This window comes from Periplaneta americana, chromosome 3 (genome assembly GCF_040183065.1).
Source record: "Periplaneta americana isolate PAMFEO1 chromosome 3, P.americana_PAMFEO1_priV1, whole genome shotgun sequence".
Classification (NCBI taxonomy): domain Eukaryota; kingdom Metazoa; phylum Arthropoda; class Insecta; order Blattodea; family Blattidae; genus Periplaneta; species Periplaneta americana.
In genome coordinates this window covers 170569897-170587057 of record NC_091119.1, presented here as the reverse complement: position 1 = coordinate 170587057, position 17161 = coordinate 170569897, and the positions used below count along the sequence as shown (strand labels likewise).

The 17161-nt window shown below is 35.7% G+C and overlaps 1 protein-coding gene across 1 annotated transcript in view; it reads left to right on the top strand.

Annotated features, from left to right (window-relative positions):
- The window catches only part of LOC138697072 (KH domain-containing, RNA-binding, signal transduction-associated protein 2-like), a 619870-nt gene that overhangs the window by 467785 nt on the left and 134924 nt on the right, over positions 1 to 17161 (top strand). Inside the window, exon 6 of the mRNA XM_069822668.1 lies at positions 1223 to 1394. Within this exon, the coding sequence (XP_069678769.1) occupies positions 1223 to 1394 (172 nt within the window). The remainder of the gene's footprint in view (positions 1 to 1222; positions 1395 to 17161) is intronic.

Sequence of the window (17161 nt, the reverse complement as noted above, 5' to 3'; positions counted from 1 at the left end):
AAATAAATTTAGTTAAATGTGAGCATTCACAATAGTTAATTGTGAACGCTCACTTTAAAAAAAAATATTTTAACAATATTTACGTTATCGTTCTCGTTGTCGTTTCCGTTCCCGGTTTATTGTGAACTAGCCTTTAGGCTACACTAATTTGAAATTGTTTGTAAAATACCATTATTCTTGAGTTTTAGGGTAAAAGAATATTACAGATAAAGAATGAACTATTCAAGAGTATCATTTCTTTAATTAGCTAGTATTTTGAAGCTAAACATGTGTTGTGAATTCCATAGTTGGTCCGTACAGAAATTTTTTTCGATTTTAAACTACAAAATTACATTTCCTTACGTATTTATAACAACAACTGTTACAAATCATGTCTCTCATGTAAATTCTTTAAGACTGTATATTAGGATGCATAATGAAACTAAAAAGAATAAAGTCCCTAAAATCGTATGATTTGTAACAATTTTTTTGATAAGTTCGTAAGAATGATGTCATTTTTAGTTAAAAATTGAAAAATAACACTATGCAAAACACTTAACACATTTTTAGTTTCAGAACACTAACCATTTAAAGAAATGACACTTTTGTATAGTTCATTCTTTATTTGTAATATTCCTTTACCCTTAAAACTAAAGAAAAATGATATTTTACTAACAACTTCAAATTAATGTAACTTCGAAAATAGTGAGATTAGGTCACATGTTTATATGACATTTTTTGCTCGGAATGTCTTTGGAAATAAGCTCGTAAGGGACGGTAAATTATCGTCAATAATCCTGCATACAAGTAGCATATATTGAAAGCTATTTTACTGAATTTCTGAGTTAGTTAGAAACTATGGCTGAAGAAGAAATAATGTCACGGCCTTCTGGCTACAGAATATAAAACGTCCAAATAGCTTTATTATGACAACATAGTGAATATAGTAGGTTGTGACCGGAAACGAGAACGGCAAAGCTAAATTTTTCACGTTCCCGTTCCCGGGCTCCAGCAAGCTTCACATTTAGATATATTCCGGTATATTTTAACAAATTTTCCGTTCTCGTTCTCGTCGTTTCTGTTCCCGGTTTATTGTGGATGAAAGTTTGCATACGAATGTGGCATTTATCTCCTGAAATTTAATTATTTGTGAAAATGACAAAATAAATTGGATTTAATTATGGTTTCCTGAAGATAGTATGAGCAGAATTGATGTAAGTTTTATAATTACTTTACGTTACAGGAACTGGAAGCGGGCCACCCACCCAGCTGGTCTGTCGCAAGCGCCCTCTTCTTCCAGGGGGTGGCACCCGCCTGGCCATGTCGCCCACTAAACGCACAGTGCTTTCGATATTGGCCCGAGCAAGAGCGGCACAGACAAAGGATCTGCCCGATTATCATCACATCACTAATGGGTAAGTATAAAAATCACATTCAAGACTTGTCCCTCCAGGTAGAGAGTTCAATTACGCACACTTGATCATATGTACCACACAGAACAGCCAGAAAAAGGATGACTACCTTAAAGCATTTAAATCTGCATAATTAAAGGCTGATTCACAATAAACCGGAACGGAAACGACAATTTTTTTAATTGGGTTATTTTACGACGCTGTATCAACATCTAGGTTATTTAGCGTCTGAATGATATGAAGGTGATAATGCTGGTGAAATGAGTCCGGGGTCCAGCACCGAAAGTTACCCAGAATTTGCTCGCATAGGGTGGAGGGAAAACCCCGGAAAAAACCTCAACCAGATAACTTGCCCCGACCGGGATTTGAACCCGGTCCACCTGGTTTCGCAGCCAGACGCGCTGACCGTTACTCCAGAGGTGTGGACACGGAAACGACAACGAGAACGAGAATTGTAATATTGTTAAAATAAATATATTTATATGTGATCATTCACAATTAACTATTGTGAATGGGCATTCACAATTAACTGTTGTGAATGCTCAATTTAAATACGTATATTTTAACATTTCCATTCTCGTTCTCGTTGTCGTTTCCGTTCCCGGTTTATTGTGAACCAGTCTTAACCGTAAATCTGCGACACGGAACTCAACGCGTAGTTTCTCTCCCGGAAGAATCCCGCTACGGATTTAATAGCCCTTTGGAGTGGAACGTTTTTGTGCTTACCACTGGAGAAAAACTGTAAAAAAAAATTACACTATTGCTCCTTATGGTGTTTGCTTCGATGCCACCCGAAATACATTCGTTGGTTGCGCAGCTTCATTTTTTCCTTCATGGCCCACGTGATGCTTCTACTATAATAATGATCAAATGGAATGCCCAACCTATTCTTCTTATAGTTAACGGATCCATCCTCGTTCGTTTCTATGTCTTACGATGTTATCGCTCAGCCATCCGGGATGGCGTCTCTTTAAGGCTGGTTCACAATAAACCGGGGACGGAAACGAGAACGAGAACGGAAAAATGTTAAAATAAACGCATTTAAATGTGAGCATTCAGAATTAACTATTGTGAATGCTCACATTTAAATACATTTATTTTAACATTTTTCCGTTGTCGTTCTCGTTGTCGTTTCCGTTACCGGTTTATTGTGAACCAGCCTTTATACAGAGCGGAAGTGAAATAATCCTACAAATTGAAAATTACGACCGTGAGTACCGGTACACTTAAATGAATAGAAAACCTATATTACGTTTTGTGATCAAATGCACGGTTAATTAGAAAATTAAGTTGGAGGTTTCAGCAGTCTGGCAACTTCGCCTCTAACACAGACCTCTTTCTTCTTGTAATACATATGACAGAGGTCAATGAACTCAGGTAGGCTTATGTCTCTCTAGGTGAATAACTCCCACCTTCCTCTCTGCTACAATGCTGCAATCTGTTTTGTATCATTTAGTAGGTTGAAATTAGTGGTATTTAAATTAAATTTACACAAAAACCGACGACGCTATTTAAATACGCCACAGGAATAGATAAATCTTTATTAGATTTTCTATCGATATAGACAAAAATCACGATCCTACTCGCAATAGTTACCTAATAAGAGGATGGAAAACGAGGAAACTCGAAGAAATGGGAATACTAGAAGAACGGGGAAAAATGGAAGAACGCAGAAATCTTGAAGGACGGAGAAAACTTGAAGGACTTGGAAAACTGAATGGACAGGGAAAACTGGAAGAACGGAGGAAACTGGAAGAACTTTGAAAAGTGGAAGGACCGGGAAAACTGGATGGAGGAAGAAACTGAAAGGATCGGGAAAACTGGATGGACGGAGGAAACTGGATTGACCGGGAAAACTTGAACGACAGAGAAAACTGGAAGGACGGAGAAAACTGAAAGGACTTGGAAAACTGGAAGGACCGGGAAATCTGAATGGACGAAGAAAACTGGAAGGACCAGGAAAACTGGATGGACGGATGAAACGGGAAGGACTGGAAAAACTGAATGGACGGGAGAAACTGGAAGAACTGGGAAAACTGGATGAACGGAGAAAATTGGAAAGACTTGGAAAACTGGATGGTCGGAGAAAACTGAAAGAATTTGGAAAACTGGAAAGACAAACTAGAAGGCCCGAAAAAACTGGAAGAACGGAGTAAACTGGAAGGACTGAGAAAACTGGATGGATTTGGAAAACTGGATGGACTGGGAAAACTGGCTGGACAGAGAAAACCTGAAGCACAGAGAAAACTGCAATGACGGAGAGAACTGGAAGGACTTGGAAAACTGGATGGTAAGTGAAAACTGGAAGGACGGATAAAACAGAAATAACGAAGATAATGCTCAAAACAAGAAAATTTGTAAAATCGAAAACATGAGAAGTACAAAACGAAAGGAAGCAAGAAACTGGGAAGAACGAGATGAACGTTGGGCTCGAAAAAGGGGAAAACGACAACGATAAGAAAGAAGAGTGGAAAATAACGCGGAATAAGGGAACGAGGAAAACGAGAAGAAAAAATATAAGGAAGAATTCGTAAGAACTCGAAGAAAACAGATAGAAAGAACTGAATGTGCAGAGGGGACGTAAAGCACGATAACGAAGGAAAGTAAATAAACTAGGAAGTAACGTAATATAAGTTATAATAAAAGAATAATGAATAATAATAGCCAGTAAGGCCTGAATATTCTTTCGAAACCTTTATTTACCATAAGAGAGACAAACGGTTGAGGTGAACGACAAAGATGTAATAAATTACATCTATACCTGTAGTTTTCTTGTACGACTTTTATAAAATGTAATAAGCATATTTCTATCTCAGTCTGACCTTAGTCCCTAAATTGAAGAACCAAATTTGTCATACGTAGAAAACAAAGTCGTTTGAAGTTTCCAACAAACATCAAAAAATTTAAGAGGTCTCGAATCGTAAATTTAGCAATAACATTGAGTGAAGAATATGTTACAGAAGAAAATAAAATATGAAACTTGAAATCTCTACTTTTGAATATTCTGCAATTGGCCTGCAATGAGGTCACAGCTTTAGTAAGTGAAGAGCGGCTCCTCCGACTGCACTCAAGCGTTCATTACTTCCTTCGTTAAGAAAGACGTGAGCAAACTAGACGAAGGCAGTGGAAGGAGTAGAACCGCAATCTGCAAGCCAGCAAAATCTTTCCATACAGAGATACGTTTCATCTTCCTCCCTTCATCTACTTATGTTTCGTTTCCTTCGCCAGAATTCTTCATTATTTACACTGAACGCTACTGCCTTATTTGCTGACTAGACATCATTGTCTCTCGAGGAAATGAATTTCCAGAATGCAAATTGGAAGTCCTGCACACGTGACATTAGAACAGTGCTTTAAATTTCAACTACATGTACTTTGGTTTGTGTTCAGCGTTTGTGTGTTTAACAGTGCTCTAATTAACTGAGCGCTTATATATAGCTAAATGAGTAATGGCAAGATAACTGTGTCTATTTTAAGGGCTGTGTGCAGCAAAGGAAACCACGGCAGTCACGCAACCATATTTCAAACGGGGCCCCTCGAAAACGAAGCTATCTGCGACGGCTGGATATAATGGACGATGAGAAACACTTTATCCTAAATGGGGCACGGCCTTCCAACGTGACCTAACAATAGGTTTCGAACAAATGAATTTAATTACTATTATTGTGCTCCCATTATGAGAAGCTTCCAATGTAAGCAGTGATAATTTCAGACTATTTTTCTCTGTAATAAAGCATTTAGTTTTACGTACCATCTCGGTACAGGTAGCAATCTATTTGTTGATTAATAAACTTTCCGAAGACAAATCTGAACCTCACAAGTGATACAAACAAAGCACCAATTATGAGGCAACTAGCCAGGGGATAATGGGGTAGGGTGGCCAGTTCCTTTCCCCTCTCCATTGTATACATCGCCAAAAGCTGTGTCGCGACACATGCCCCTGTCTCCACTCAAGCGTAACCATGACATCATACCTTCCACCCTCTATTTCCAGCTATCACTTCGATATAAGTAAAGACATTTATCAGCAGCGGACGTACGCATGTAATGTTACAAGTGTGTAGGATAATATGTTTCGATGTCTTTTCGAAAACAGACAGTAGGTAAAAACTTAATTTTAAGGAGCATGGAAGGAAAAGTATTTATTTTTTGCAGATGGCAAAAATAGGAGTTACTTAATTTGTTGTAAAATTTTAAATTAAGTATAAAAGAACAATGTACGTTGTCATTATTTTTCTTGTTATGAAGACTACCACGCCCTTACCTGTAACTTGAATAATACGCAAACAATAAAAAGTAACGGCTTCTATGTCTTAATCGGGGTAAAATACTTCGACGTTTTTTTCGACGTATGTAGTGTAATTTGTATATTTCATTAATAAATAAACAATAAAAAGTATTGGCTTCTATGTTTTAATCGGTGTAAAATATTTCCACGTTTTTTTTCTAGTATGAGTGTAATTTGAATATTTAATTCATAAATAAACAATAAAAAATATCGGCTTCTATGTTTTGATCGGAGTAAAATACTTCAACGTTTTTTTTTAAGTATGTAGTGTAATTTACAACTTCGTGACCAGCCTAGTACTTTTTAATTTTAAATTACTGCTGATGTAAAGTACACGTACATTCTATGTTAAATAGGAAAATAAATGTATGTTATTTTATTAATAATATAAAAATAATTAATAGGAGGATAAAAAATTAACATGGAAAAAGTATGTATAGTTAATAAGTAGAAGAATATTATATTCCTTTCGTTTTTTGGTCACAGTCCGTCTCTGCACTGTTATTCCCTGCATTACCTGAGGAGATACCCACTTCACCACTCTCCCTGCGATAGTGGTGTGCGGGTTGCATTTCTATTACGTCACAATTTCGTGGTGTTTGGCAACCACTGGTATACATATTACAGTAATCAGACTTCAGATATATACAAACTACTGAAGGATTTTTTTTTACATAACCGTAACCCAAAAAATGCAAAATTGAGATATTAAGCATGTTGTGAGCTTTTTTTTTTTTTTTTTTGCGGCCATCTACTAAATTAGAGTCGACGACAATTCGGAAGGCGGTAGTCTGCTAGCGTTTGCGTCGAGAGAGTCAGATAGAGATAGCAAGGCAGCGTACAACATTGCCACATCGTACTTCACGCGCACGCGCAATACAAATAGCGCAGGGGGGAATTTAAATTATCAAAAGACAATAATGGCCTTAGCCGTTGATTACTGTAAGCATGACACCAAACATACCCTCTTTCCTTCACTAACAACAATATTCTTTGCACGGTTTTCAATCCCACAACACATGCTTCTGCAGTCATTTCCAGCGCGTTGGAAACGTTGCGCTCAGCATCAAGATGGCCGGCAGCATTCTGCTCGTTAACGTTTTTAAAATAATTATACACCTTAAACACTATTTTCCGCGCCTGCTTGTGTAACACTTGTCTTTTTACAGTCCCTTCTTTCATTATTTATGTTACACACACGCAGTAAATGTTAGTTTTGCTTATTCAATGTATTGAAACACTCACACGTAAACAAATGAACTCGGGAAGTACTTGTTACAGACTGATTCCCATTGGTTCTACTGTACAAGCTTGTGACGTCACATACCAGAAATGCTACGGCGCATACAGCAGCTGACCGCCTTCCGAAATGCCGTCTAGTCTAGTTGTTAGTGAAAAAATAAACACTATAATCCTATGTTTTAGGAGTGGGAATTTTCACTGATTTTCATAAAAAAACCATAGTCCAAGGACATGGATGTAGATTTAAGTTATTCATGTATTAGACTTATAGAATTTGCCCTTAAATCCTCACCTTCAATTAAAAATCTAATCACTCTCCATACAACATATAGATTAATAAGATAAGTTGTCTAAATGCAAGACATAGGCTCTCATAACACCATACATTCTAACCGAACTTTTTAACAGACATAAAAGTGTATTATATTTATTATTTTTCAATAGTCATTATTATCTATGTAATACCTTCTTCAGTTCATGTCAAGCTCCAAGACTTATAGAATTTGCCCTTAAATCCTCACCTTCAATTAAAAATCTAATCACTCTCCATACAACATATAGATTAATAAGATAAGTTGTCTAAATGCAAGACATAGGCTCTCATAACACCATACATTCTAACCGAACTTTTTAACAGACATAAAAGTGTATTATATTTATTATTTTTCAATAGTCATTATTATCTATGTAATACCTTCGTCAGTTCATTTCAAGCTCCTCAACTAGAAGTCATTATGCACCTAAAAAATACAGTGCACATGGTTCACGACAGAAGAAAAGAAGTATTCCTTTATTTGAGCACAAGGAATAAAACGTGTGTATACGTATTTCACTTATCGTTTATTGTTATTTTTTTATCATGAGGATATTGTTTTATTGATTAATATTAATTATAGGCCCATTTTTATTATTTTTATGGATATGGTTGAGATTTTCCTTAATTGGTTAACATCTAATTATATTTATCTGACAACACTCTAATGATTGCTCAGTGGTCAGATCTTCGACCAGTTACGCATGCGGTCCGGGTTTCGAGTCCATGTCCGGCTTAGGATATTTCATGTGAAAAAGACATACTGACACCAGTGGCGGGCAAGGTCGAAGAGGGTTTTTTCTTCTGGTTTTCTCGTTTCTCTCTCAAGCCTTGGTTTTTCTGAACAGACGCATGTGAAATGCGAGACCAGCCTCGCACAAATCAGGATTACACGAGATAATGAGTGGTTTCTAAAGCTGCGAAGTGTACAGGCCTCGCATGCGTCGGTTCAGAAAAACCAAGACTTTATAATCATCTACATCATTCCGCCAATATCTTCCCATTCCGTCATGATTCCGTAGCATTCCCCGAATGCCGTCAGATGAAGTTGTAGGGAGGGGACTGGTCTAGGAACAAATGGCGTTGTCTGCTCGAAACCTGCACATCGTTAAAATCTTGTACGTATGCAAATATGTTACAAAATTTACATATAGCGTGCTAATGTAATTTAGCATAACTTTTAAAAACAATTTTAACAGAAAAATTCCTTATACCCACAATGTTAAATATCAAAATTAAATTGCAAAATTTTGTCTTATTTAATGCTTTTTAGGTATTTCTAAAAGTGTTGATTTGTGTTAATTAGTTAGGATGTAATTAATTACGATACTTAAATTGAAGCTTTTAAAAAAGAAATTTGTAAAATTATCCATGATATAATTATTATAATATTAACAAATGTATTTTTTTACCTTTTATTTCTGTCGACTATATTCATGTTTTTATTGAATAACACTGGCTTCCGTCGGATTGTCAATTTATATTAAATGTGTATTTTTCTCTCTTTTTCTCTTTCTTCTTTATTCTTGCTCTTGTGTTGTATTTATTGGTTTGAATTAAGTTACTTACTGTATTTAGTAAACTCTCCTTGTAAATTTTATGTTATATTATTGACTAAGACCACACCGTACACGAGCCTGGCTCATACGGTAGTGGCTACAAACATTTTTGTTTTACAAATGTAATTTTTACTCACTAGCTAGCTAGTTAAAATAAATAAACTTAATCACTTATCTAAATTTTGTGTGGCTGCAACCTATGTATATTTTGGTGTGGTTTTACTTTGTTTACAGTGTGATTTTTCTTTTTATTTCTATTACTGTATTTGTATTTCTTGTGCTGTGAAAGAGAAGGCCCGATGGTCTTAACTACAACAGACTAAATAAATAAATAAATAAATAATCAAGTAAATAAATAAATAACAAAATAAATAAAAAACAATCAAATCAATAAAACAAATAAACAATCAAGTAAATAAATAAATAAATAAATAAATAAATAAATAAATAAATAAATAAATAAGTAAATAAATGAATATTCCCTCAAGCTCTCTAAAAACCATACAAACTTCTTTTTAAAAAATTGAACATACTTTTGAGGAAAAGAAATATAGCCATAAATTTCATACTTAAAGTCGTGATCGTGTTTCAAAAAACTGAAAGACTTCTACATTTTCAAAACAGATCAATATTAGCACTCCAAACAAGGTATCAGCTTCAAATGACGTTGGCAGGCTTGTGTTCTGTTTCTTCCTACGAATGATGCCTAAAGCGGAGTTAAAATAAATAAACTTAATCACTCATCTAAATTTTGTGTGGCTGCAACCTATGTATATTTTGGTGTGGCTTTACTTTGTTTATAGTGTGATTTTTCTTTTTATTTCTATTACTGTATTTGTATTTCTTATGGTGTGGAAGAGAAGGCCCGATGGCCTTAACTACAACAGACTAAATAAATAAATAAATAATCAAGTAAATAAATAAATAACAAAATAAATAAAAAACAATCAAATAAATAAATAAGTAAAATAAACAATCAAGTAAATAAATAAATAAATAAATAAATAAATAAATAAATGAATAAGTAAATAAATGAATATTCCCTCAAGCTCTCTAAAAACCATACAAACTTCTTTTAAAAAAATTGAACACACTTTTGAGGAAAAGAAATATAGCCATAAATTTCATACTTAAAGTCGTGATCGTGTTTCAAAAAACTGAAAGACTTCTACATTTTCAAAACAGATCAATATTAGCACTCCAAACAAGGTATCAGGTTCAAATGACGTTGGCAGGCTTGTGTTTTGTTTCTTCCTACGAATGATGCCTAAAGCGGAGTTAAAATAAATAAACTTAATCACTCATCTAAATTTTGTGTGGCTGCAACCTATGTATATTTTGGTGTGGCTTTACTTTGTTTATAGTGTGATTTTTCTTTTTATTTCTATTACTGTATTCGTATTTCTTATGGTGTGAAAGAGAAGGCCCGATGGCCTTAACTACAACAGACTAAATAAATAAATAAATAAATAATCAAGTAAATAAATAAATAACAAAATAAATAAAAAACAATCAAATAAATAAATAAGTAAAATAAACAAATAAACAATCAAGTAAATAAATAAATAAGTAAATAAATTAATATTCCCTCAAGCTCTCTAAAAACCATAGAAACTTCTTTTTAAAAAATTGAACATACTTTTGAGGAAAATAAATATAGCCAAAATTTCATACTTAAAGTCGTGATCGTGTTTCAAAAAACTGAAAGTCTTCTACATTTTCAAAACATATCAATATTAGCACTCCAAGCAAGGTATCAGCTTCGAATGACGCAGGCTGGCGAGCTTGTGTTCTGTTTCTTCCTACGAATGATGCCTAAAGCGGAGTTAAAATAAATAAACTTAATCACTCATCTAAATTTTGTGTGGCTGCAACCTATGTATATTTTGGTGTGGCTTTACTTTGTTTATAGTGTGATTTTTCTTTTTATTTCTATTACTATATTTGTATTTCTTGTGGTGTGAAAGAGAAGGCCCGATGGCCTTAACTACAACAGACTAAATAAATAAATAAATAAATAAATAAATAAATAAATAAATAAATAATCAAGTAAATAAATAAATAACAAAATAAATAAAAAACAATCAAATAAATAAATAAGTAAAATAAACAAATAAACAATCAAGTAAATAAATAAATAAATAAATAAATAAATAAATAAATAAATAAATAAATAAATAAGTAAATAAATGAATATTCCCTCAAGCTCTCTAAAAACCATACCAGCTTCTTTTAAAAAAATTGAACATACTTTTGAGGAAAAGAAATATAGCCATAAATTTCATACTTAAAGTCGTGATCGTGTTTCAAAAAACTGAAAGACTTCTACATTTTCAAAACAGATCAATATTAGCACTCCAAGCAAGGTATCAGCTTCGAATGACACAGGCAGGCTTGTGTTCTGTTTCTTCCTACGAATGATGCCTAAAGCGGAAGACAATCCACAGAAACGACGGCAGGCGCTACGAAATATTGAGGTCAGCCGGTAGTTTATCAAAACCGGCTCATCTGTTCACTAATTAGTAAGTTCGACTTTGAGTTACAAGGCTGGCAGCTTATTAGGGATCACAAGGTGCTTTCTAGGCTTTGTACGTCGGAGAGAATCTGGAAAGCAATAGCAGTCTGAGCGAAGTTTCTGAAGGAGGGGAAGGCGTCTTTGCAGTCACCAATACAGTTCCATAACAAACTTATAGTAGATTAAACAAGAATAAAGCGATACAAACGAGTTTCGAGTGTCACATACTTTGTGTATACCACGCTATTGTAATTCAGTTCCCAGGATATGGGTTTACGACAGTGGATCGGAGTTTAAATCCCGGCGATGATAGATTTGTATTTGTGGCAAAAAAAGTAAGTACGTAAGGGTTTTTGTTATGCCATTCATTCCTCTTCAGTCTGCAAACAATCTCAATTTTCCTTTCATTATCATACTTATTCGCTAAAAGCATAGGACATCTACTTCTCTTTGGTCGGTATTATATCAACATCCACCGTAATAAGTAGACAGTGGATGCGGGATGACTTAAGGAAAAGTGAAGTTGTTTCGTATCGGAGTATATGGCACGTGCCGCGCCGTCCGTATTTTGTGTACCTGGCGAGTACAGAAGCGTACATAACGATGGAACCCCGGTCCACATTGCAACGCAATGTGTGAAGTTGTGTTATCCTGCTCAAGTATTTAGTACGAGTTGAATATGTTGTGCTGATCCATTCATAATGTCGAAGTCAAAACGTTAAATTCGCTTAGAGATACGAAATGCAATTAAGAAGTATGAGAGTCACATTTTATGTATTAACGAAGACAATATCGTGTGTAATATATGTAAAATTGAAATAAAAACGAGAACATCTAAGGCTATAGAGAAACATTGCAACAGTACATCGCACAGGAAATGCGTTGAAATAAAATCTGAGGAACCATCATCATCATTTAGTTGTGCGGGTCTAAACGACACATGCAACATGATGCTCAGTACAAATATTCCTCTAAAGAAATTGAGTGATCCCTATTTTAGAATTATTCTTCAGAAATTCTCTCGATACAAAAACAGTTTAAACGATAGGCGAAGACGATTCAGCTTCGACAACTTACGAGAATATATCGTCGTTTACTGTAACGCTGGTAATTGCGTCAATGATGACGAGGACTGAACTTGCAAGGTATGTGCTACACTACTACAGTACGTTATTTTTCTTTTCCTTTTGACTGTACGGAGATACAGTAGCATGTTGATGTCGTCTGTTTACGTTTGAAATCTGTTGAGCCAATGGTCTGAATGAAAAAATTTAACATATAGTAAACGTGCACCTACATTCAACGATAAGTCATCCCGCATCCACTGTCTAGTAATAAGTATTCATGTATTTCTCGTTGTTTATCGAAAGGTTGGTAGTTGGAAATAGGAATTTCTTCAACCATCTGTGGCATAACCGGTCGCTGGCCTCTTTTTTCGGAGCGACATCCAGCTCTCCAGTTTTTTTCGAATTTCTTCATCATGTTCAGCAAAGCTGGTGTGGAAATAGGGCCTCCCCGTAGGCCTTTCATCAGACTCCGGGAAGAGACGGTTCAACAAATCTCTTTTGCTGTGGCGGACAATACTGCGCGCAACCGCCTATCGTCAAGCAGTGCGCGAGCTGTGTCACGGCAGCTGAACAGTCGGTGATCCACTGTTCGGAAGGTTCTTCAAACCATTCTGAAATTCACGACTCACAGCAGCTGACACAACAACGTGTTGACTTCTCTCTTCGCTTCCTTGCAAAGATTGACGTTGACGAGACCTGGTCTTAGAACATCCTGTGGAGCGACGAAGCACATTTTTGTCTAACGGGTGCGGTGAACAAACAGAATTGTTCAGTTTGGGAATGTATATTTTTTTATTTTAGTAGATTATTTTACGACGCTTCATCAACAGCTTAGGTTATTTAGCGTCTGAATGAGATGAAGGTGATAATGCCGGTGAAATGAGTCCGGGGTCCAGCACCGAAAGTTACTCAGCATTTGCTCATATTGGGTTGAGGGAAAACCCCGGAAGAAACCTCAACCAGGTAACTTGCCCCGACCGGGAATCGAACCCGGCCCACCTGGTTTCGCGGTTAGACGCGCTAACCGTTACTCCACAGGTGTGGACTTGGGAATCTTCGTCTCCAATCAATGTGCATGAAGCTACACTGCATAGTGAAGTGAACGTGTCACCACAGTCTAGTATATATAGTCACGAAGCTCAATTAGTAAATATGCATCCATAGATTAGTAGCTAACCACTAGGATCGCTACTATTGCCTCATCACAGACAATGCGAAACAGTACCGGCACAGTCTATTGTTCCTAGTACACTCAACAACTCAAGCTCCGTGACTGTATATAGGTACTAGACTGTGGTGTCACTGTGTGATGTGGCGTCACGGCCAGTTTCAACATTGATCCAGTGTTCTTTGAAGAGGCTGCCGCTCAAGGTCCAAAAACGTGCAGCGTGACTGGCCAATGTCACTACGCTGTGCTTCGCCAGCATGTGATACCCGACCTGCAGGAGAGATATACGTTGGACACAACTGTTTTCATACTTCACCACACATCTCTCGTCCGCAACACATTTTGTGACGATCGAATTGTTAGCAGATCTTTTTCAAATGCTTGGCCGCCCCGATCACCAGATCTCAATCCCTGTAGTTTCTGGTTGTGGAGCTATCTGAAAGACAGAGTTTATCAGGGACACGTTCGCACATGTGCAGATCTGAAGAGAAGCGTATCAAGAGAAGTATCGGGTATACCCATGGAGATGCTTCGTGTAACCGTGCATCATGCTAACCTCCGGTTTCACACTGTCCTGGACACTGATGGACACTATTTCGAACACACTTTGCAGTCTGAAGGGCGCCATGTTACTTGTATTTTAATGAAACACAATCTTCGTTATATAAGCATATTGTTTCATAATACTGTATGTACTTTATTGCTTATAGAATAGAACCGTAATTAAATATGTTGCCTGTCACTTATTACTAGGGCTAGGATTTTCCTAGTAAGCCAGAAACATAGCTACATTAGTATTTACATGTTATGTGATAAACTGAGTGTTGTAAGACATATTTTTAAGGCATTTTTTTGCATTTTTTTTCTGTTTCAAGTCATAAGAGCATCTTTTGTTTTATTCAGTCATTTTTTTAGACATTTTCATTTAATTTTAGCCATAAATCCCCATTATTAATGTAAAATAATGTTTATTTCCTTTGACATTTTCTATACATATTTTGTCTATTAATTCCAATTATTTTATATAATATTTTAATAGTTTTTCTACACAAATATTGCCCTTTTAACGTAGTACACCCCATGTAATGGATCAGTCCAACCATCCCTTCAATATAGACTCCTCTATACTTGCTAATTCCGAATAAAAGTGGCCTTGTGGTGGACTAATGGAAACTACATCAGGTAAAATAATTAAAGTGTACTTACTTAGAAAAAATTATGTAAAATTAAATAAACTTAAATGTTGGTACTAGAATTTAATTTAATTACTAGTCTAAATATTAAGTAGTACAGAACCTCTTTTCTTACTAAACCAATTATGTAAGATCAATTTTTAGGGCATTTTAAGGGCATTTTTCAAAGATCTTTAGGTCATAAATGCATTGTTTTTAGGACATTGTTTCATAATTTATACGTCATAAAAATCCTAGCCCTACTTATTACCTTTTCCAAGCGAAACATTATCTCTGTTAGATTGTTTTTTTCTTTATATAGGCCTAATTATTTTTACTTCAGTGTAACAGAAACCTGGTAGCTTTTTCACCTTTAACGTATTACTTTTACTTCACTGAAATAGATCCTTATACGCGGAGTAAGTTGTGCTATGGATTTGTTTTTATTTTAGTAGGTTATTTTACGACGCTTTATCAACAATTTAGGTTATTTAGCGTCTGAATGAGATGAAGGTGATAATGCCGGTGAAATGAGTTCGGGGTCCAGCACCGAGAGTTACCCAGCATGTGCTATGGATTTGTCTTTCTAAATCCATAACCCTCCGCCGGATTTGATCTTCAGATTTTCTTTACCTCAGAAGCAAATACAGTGATATATTATAGGTTTCCGAGAATGACATGTAGTACCTTATGTAATTATTTTTTTGTTCACTATCTAAAATAAAGGAGATTCCATTTAGTTCCTGAGTGAACTTGATCATTAATAAATTTAAGTGTGTGAATATGTACTGCAAGAGACTAATCTTTTATGAATGGAAATAAAACTTAAGTGGCGATGAATAGAAGAGGATAATTAAAAAATCTCCACTGCTCGATGTTCGTCGGCTGGCTCTCTACTCAAAAGACATGCACGTGTTTTACGTTGGCAATTAAATATCCGTAGTTTTAATATCAGCTGGCACTGGATTTATGGACTCATTGTGTTAAATAATGTTTCAGTTCAATTTGAAGATCAAAAGATGAATTTTGCAATACTGCTAGTAATTTACATGTTGCTTTGATGGTCGCCGCGAAACGGAGTTTATTACTTTTTTTATAGAGAAACATAAATGACGAAAATTTCAAACCTCATGTGGTAGAGAGTCAATTGACGATATACATCCTAAGTGATTATCAAGTCTGTATGTACTTCGATAGTCAGAAAGCTCTTTACTAATTGGGGAATATTCCCTACAACGATTTTGAAAGTATTAATTGCTCGTCTTTTCAATTTTACGTATTCTAATATCATCTCACAGAAAGTTAATCTGATATATACAACTCCAAAAGTCTCATTTCAGTAAGAACGGAAATGTAGAATTTTGTAAAGATTTCCGTTATTTCTTCTATTGCAAATTAGATGAATTTATTTCAAAAGCTCATTTCAGCAAAGCTTAACTTAAACATTTCAATTTCTAAGAAAATACGAATATGCTCTGAGTTTATTATGAAACACAGTGATACATTTTATAAGAGAAATATTTTACACAACTTCATGAAACACGAAGCCAAATAAGAAGCTTAGAAACGGGCCTTGCTGCGGGAATACGCGAATTCAATAAACTTCTTGTAAATCAACGTAGAACTTTTCACTTATTCTGTATCCACCTTTAAACTCTGAACGTAAGTAAGTAGACATATTCACTCAGAACATCGCTTTTTGAAGCGAGTCAGATGTAATCTTGGTAGTAGGCCTACAATACATAAATAGTAACGAGCCTATAATGGTATTAATTAAAACCTGAGTATGTTTATGATATAAGCGTAAGAGAGTTACATAATTTTCATACGAGCGTCTTAATTACTAGTATAGGCAACATGCATACGATTGTTTTGTTCCACCATAATTAAATGTCTAAGTTTTGAGACTTTACAAATATCTTATAGCTCATGCATTTTGTCAAGACACTCGCGATGTGCAGTACGGGAATAACGATTCTGTGTAGGGGATATGAGTAGAAGGGAAGATCGGGCGTGTGTCTACCGAGTGAGCCGAGCTCGACGCATCAGCGGATCACCTTGTTCTCCATCTCGCCGACAGAGCCCGCATCACTGGCATATCGTCCATAGCGCCATCTTTCCCCTTCCATATTCTTATCTAAATTCCTATTAGCCGGCTAGGATTTTGAAACAAATGAGAGAGAGAGGACCGAGTTTCCCTTTTACCCTCAGTACAACAGTAACTTCACTCAGGAATCCGCCATCACTCTCAGGAATCCGACGTTGCGTAGTAAACTACACTTAGGAGTGCGACCTCGATCAGTATTTTCACTCAGGAATCCGACGTTGCGTAGTAAGCTACACTTAGGAGTGCGACCTCGATCAGTATTTTCACTCAGGAATCCGACGTTCCGTAGTAAACTACACTTAGGATTGCGACCTCGATCAGTTAATTTCACTTAGGAAT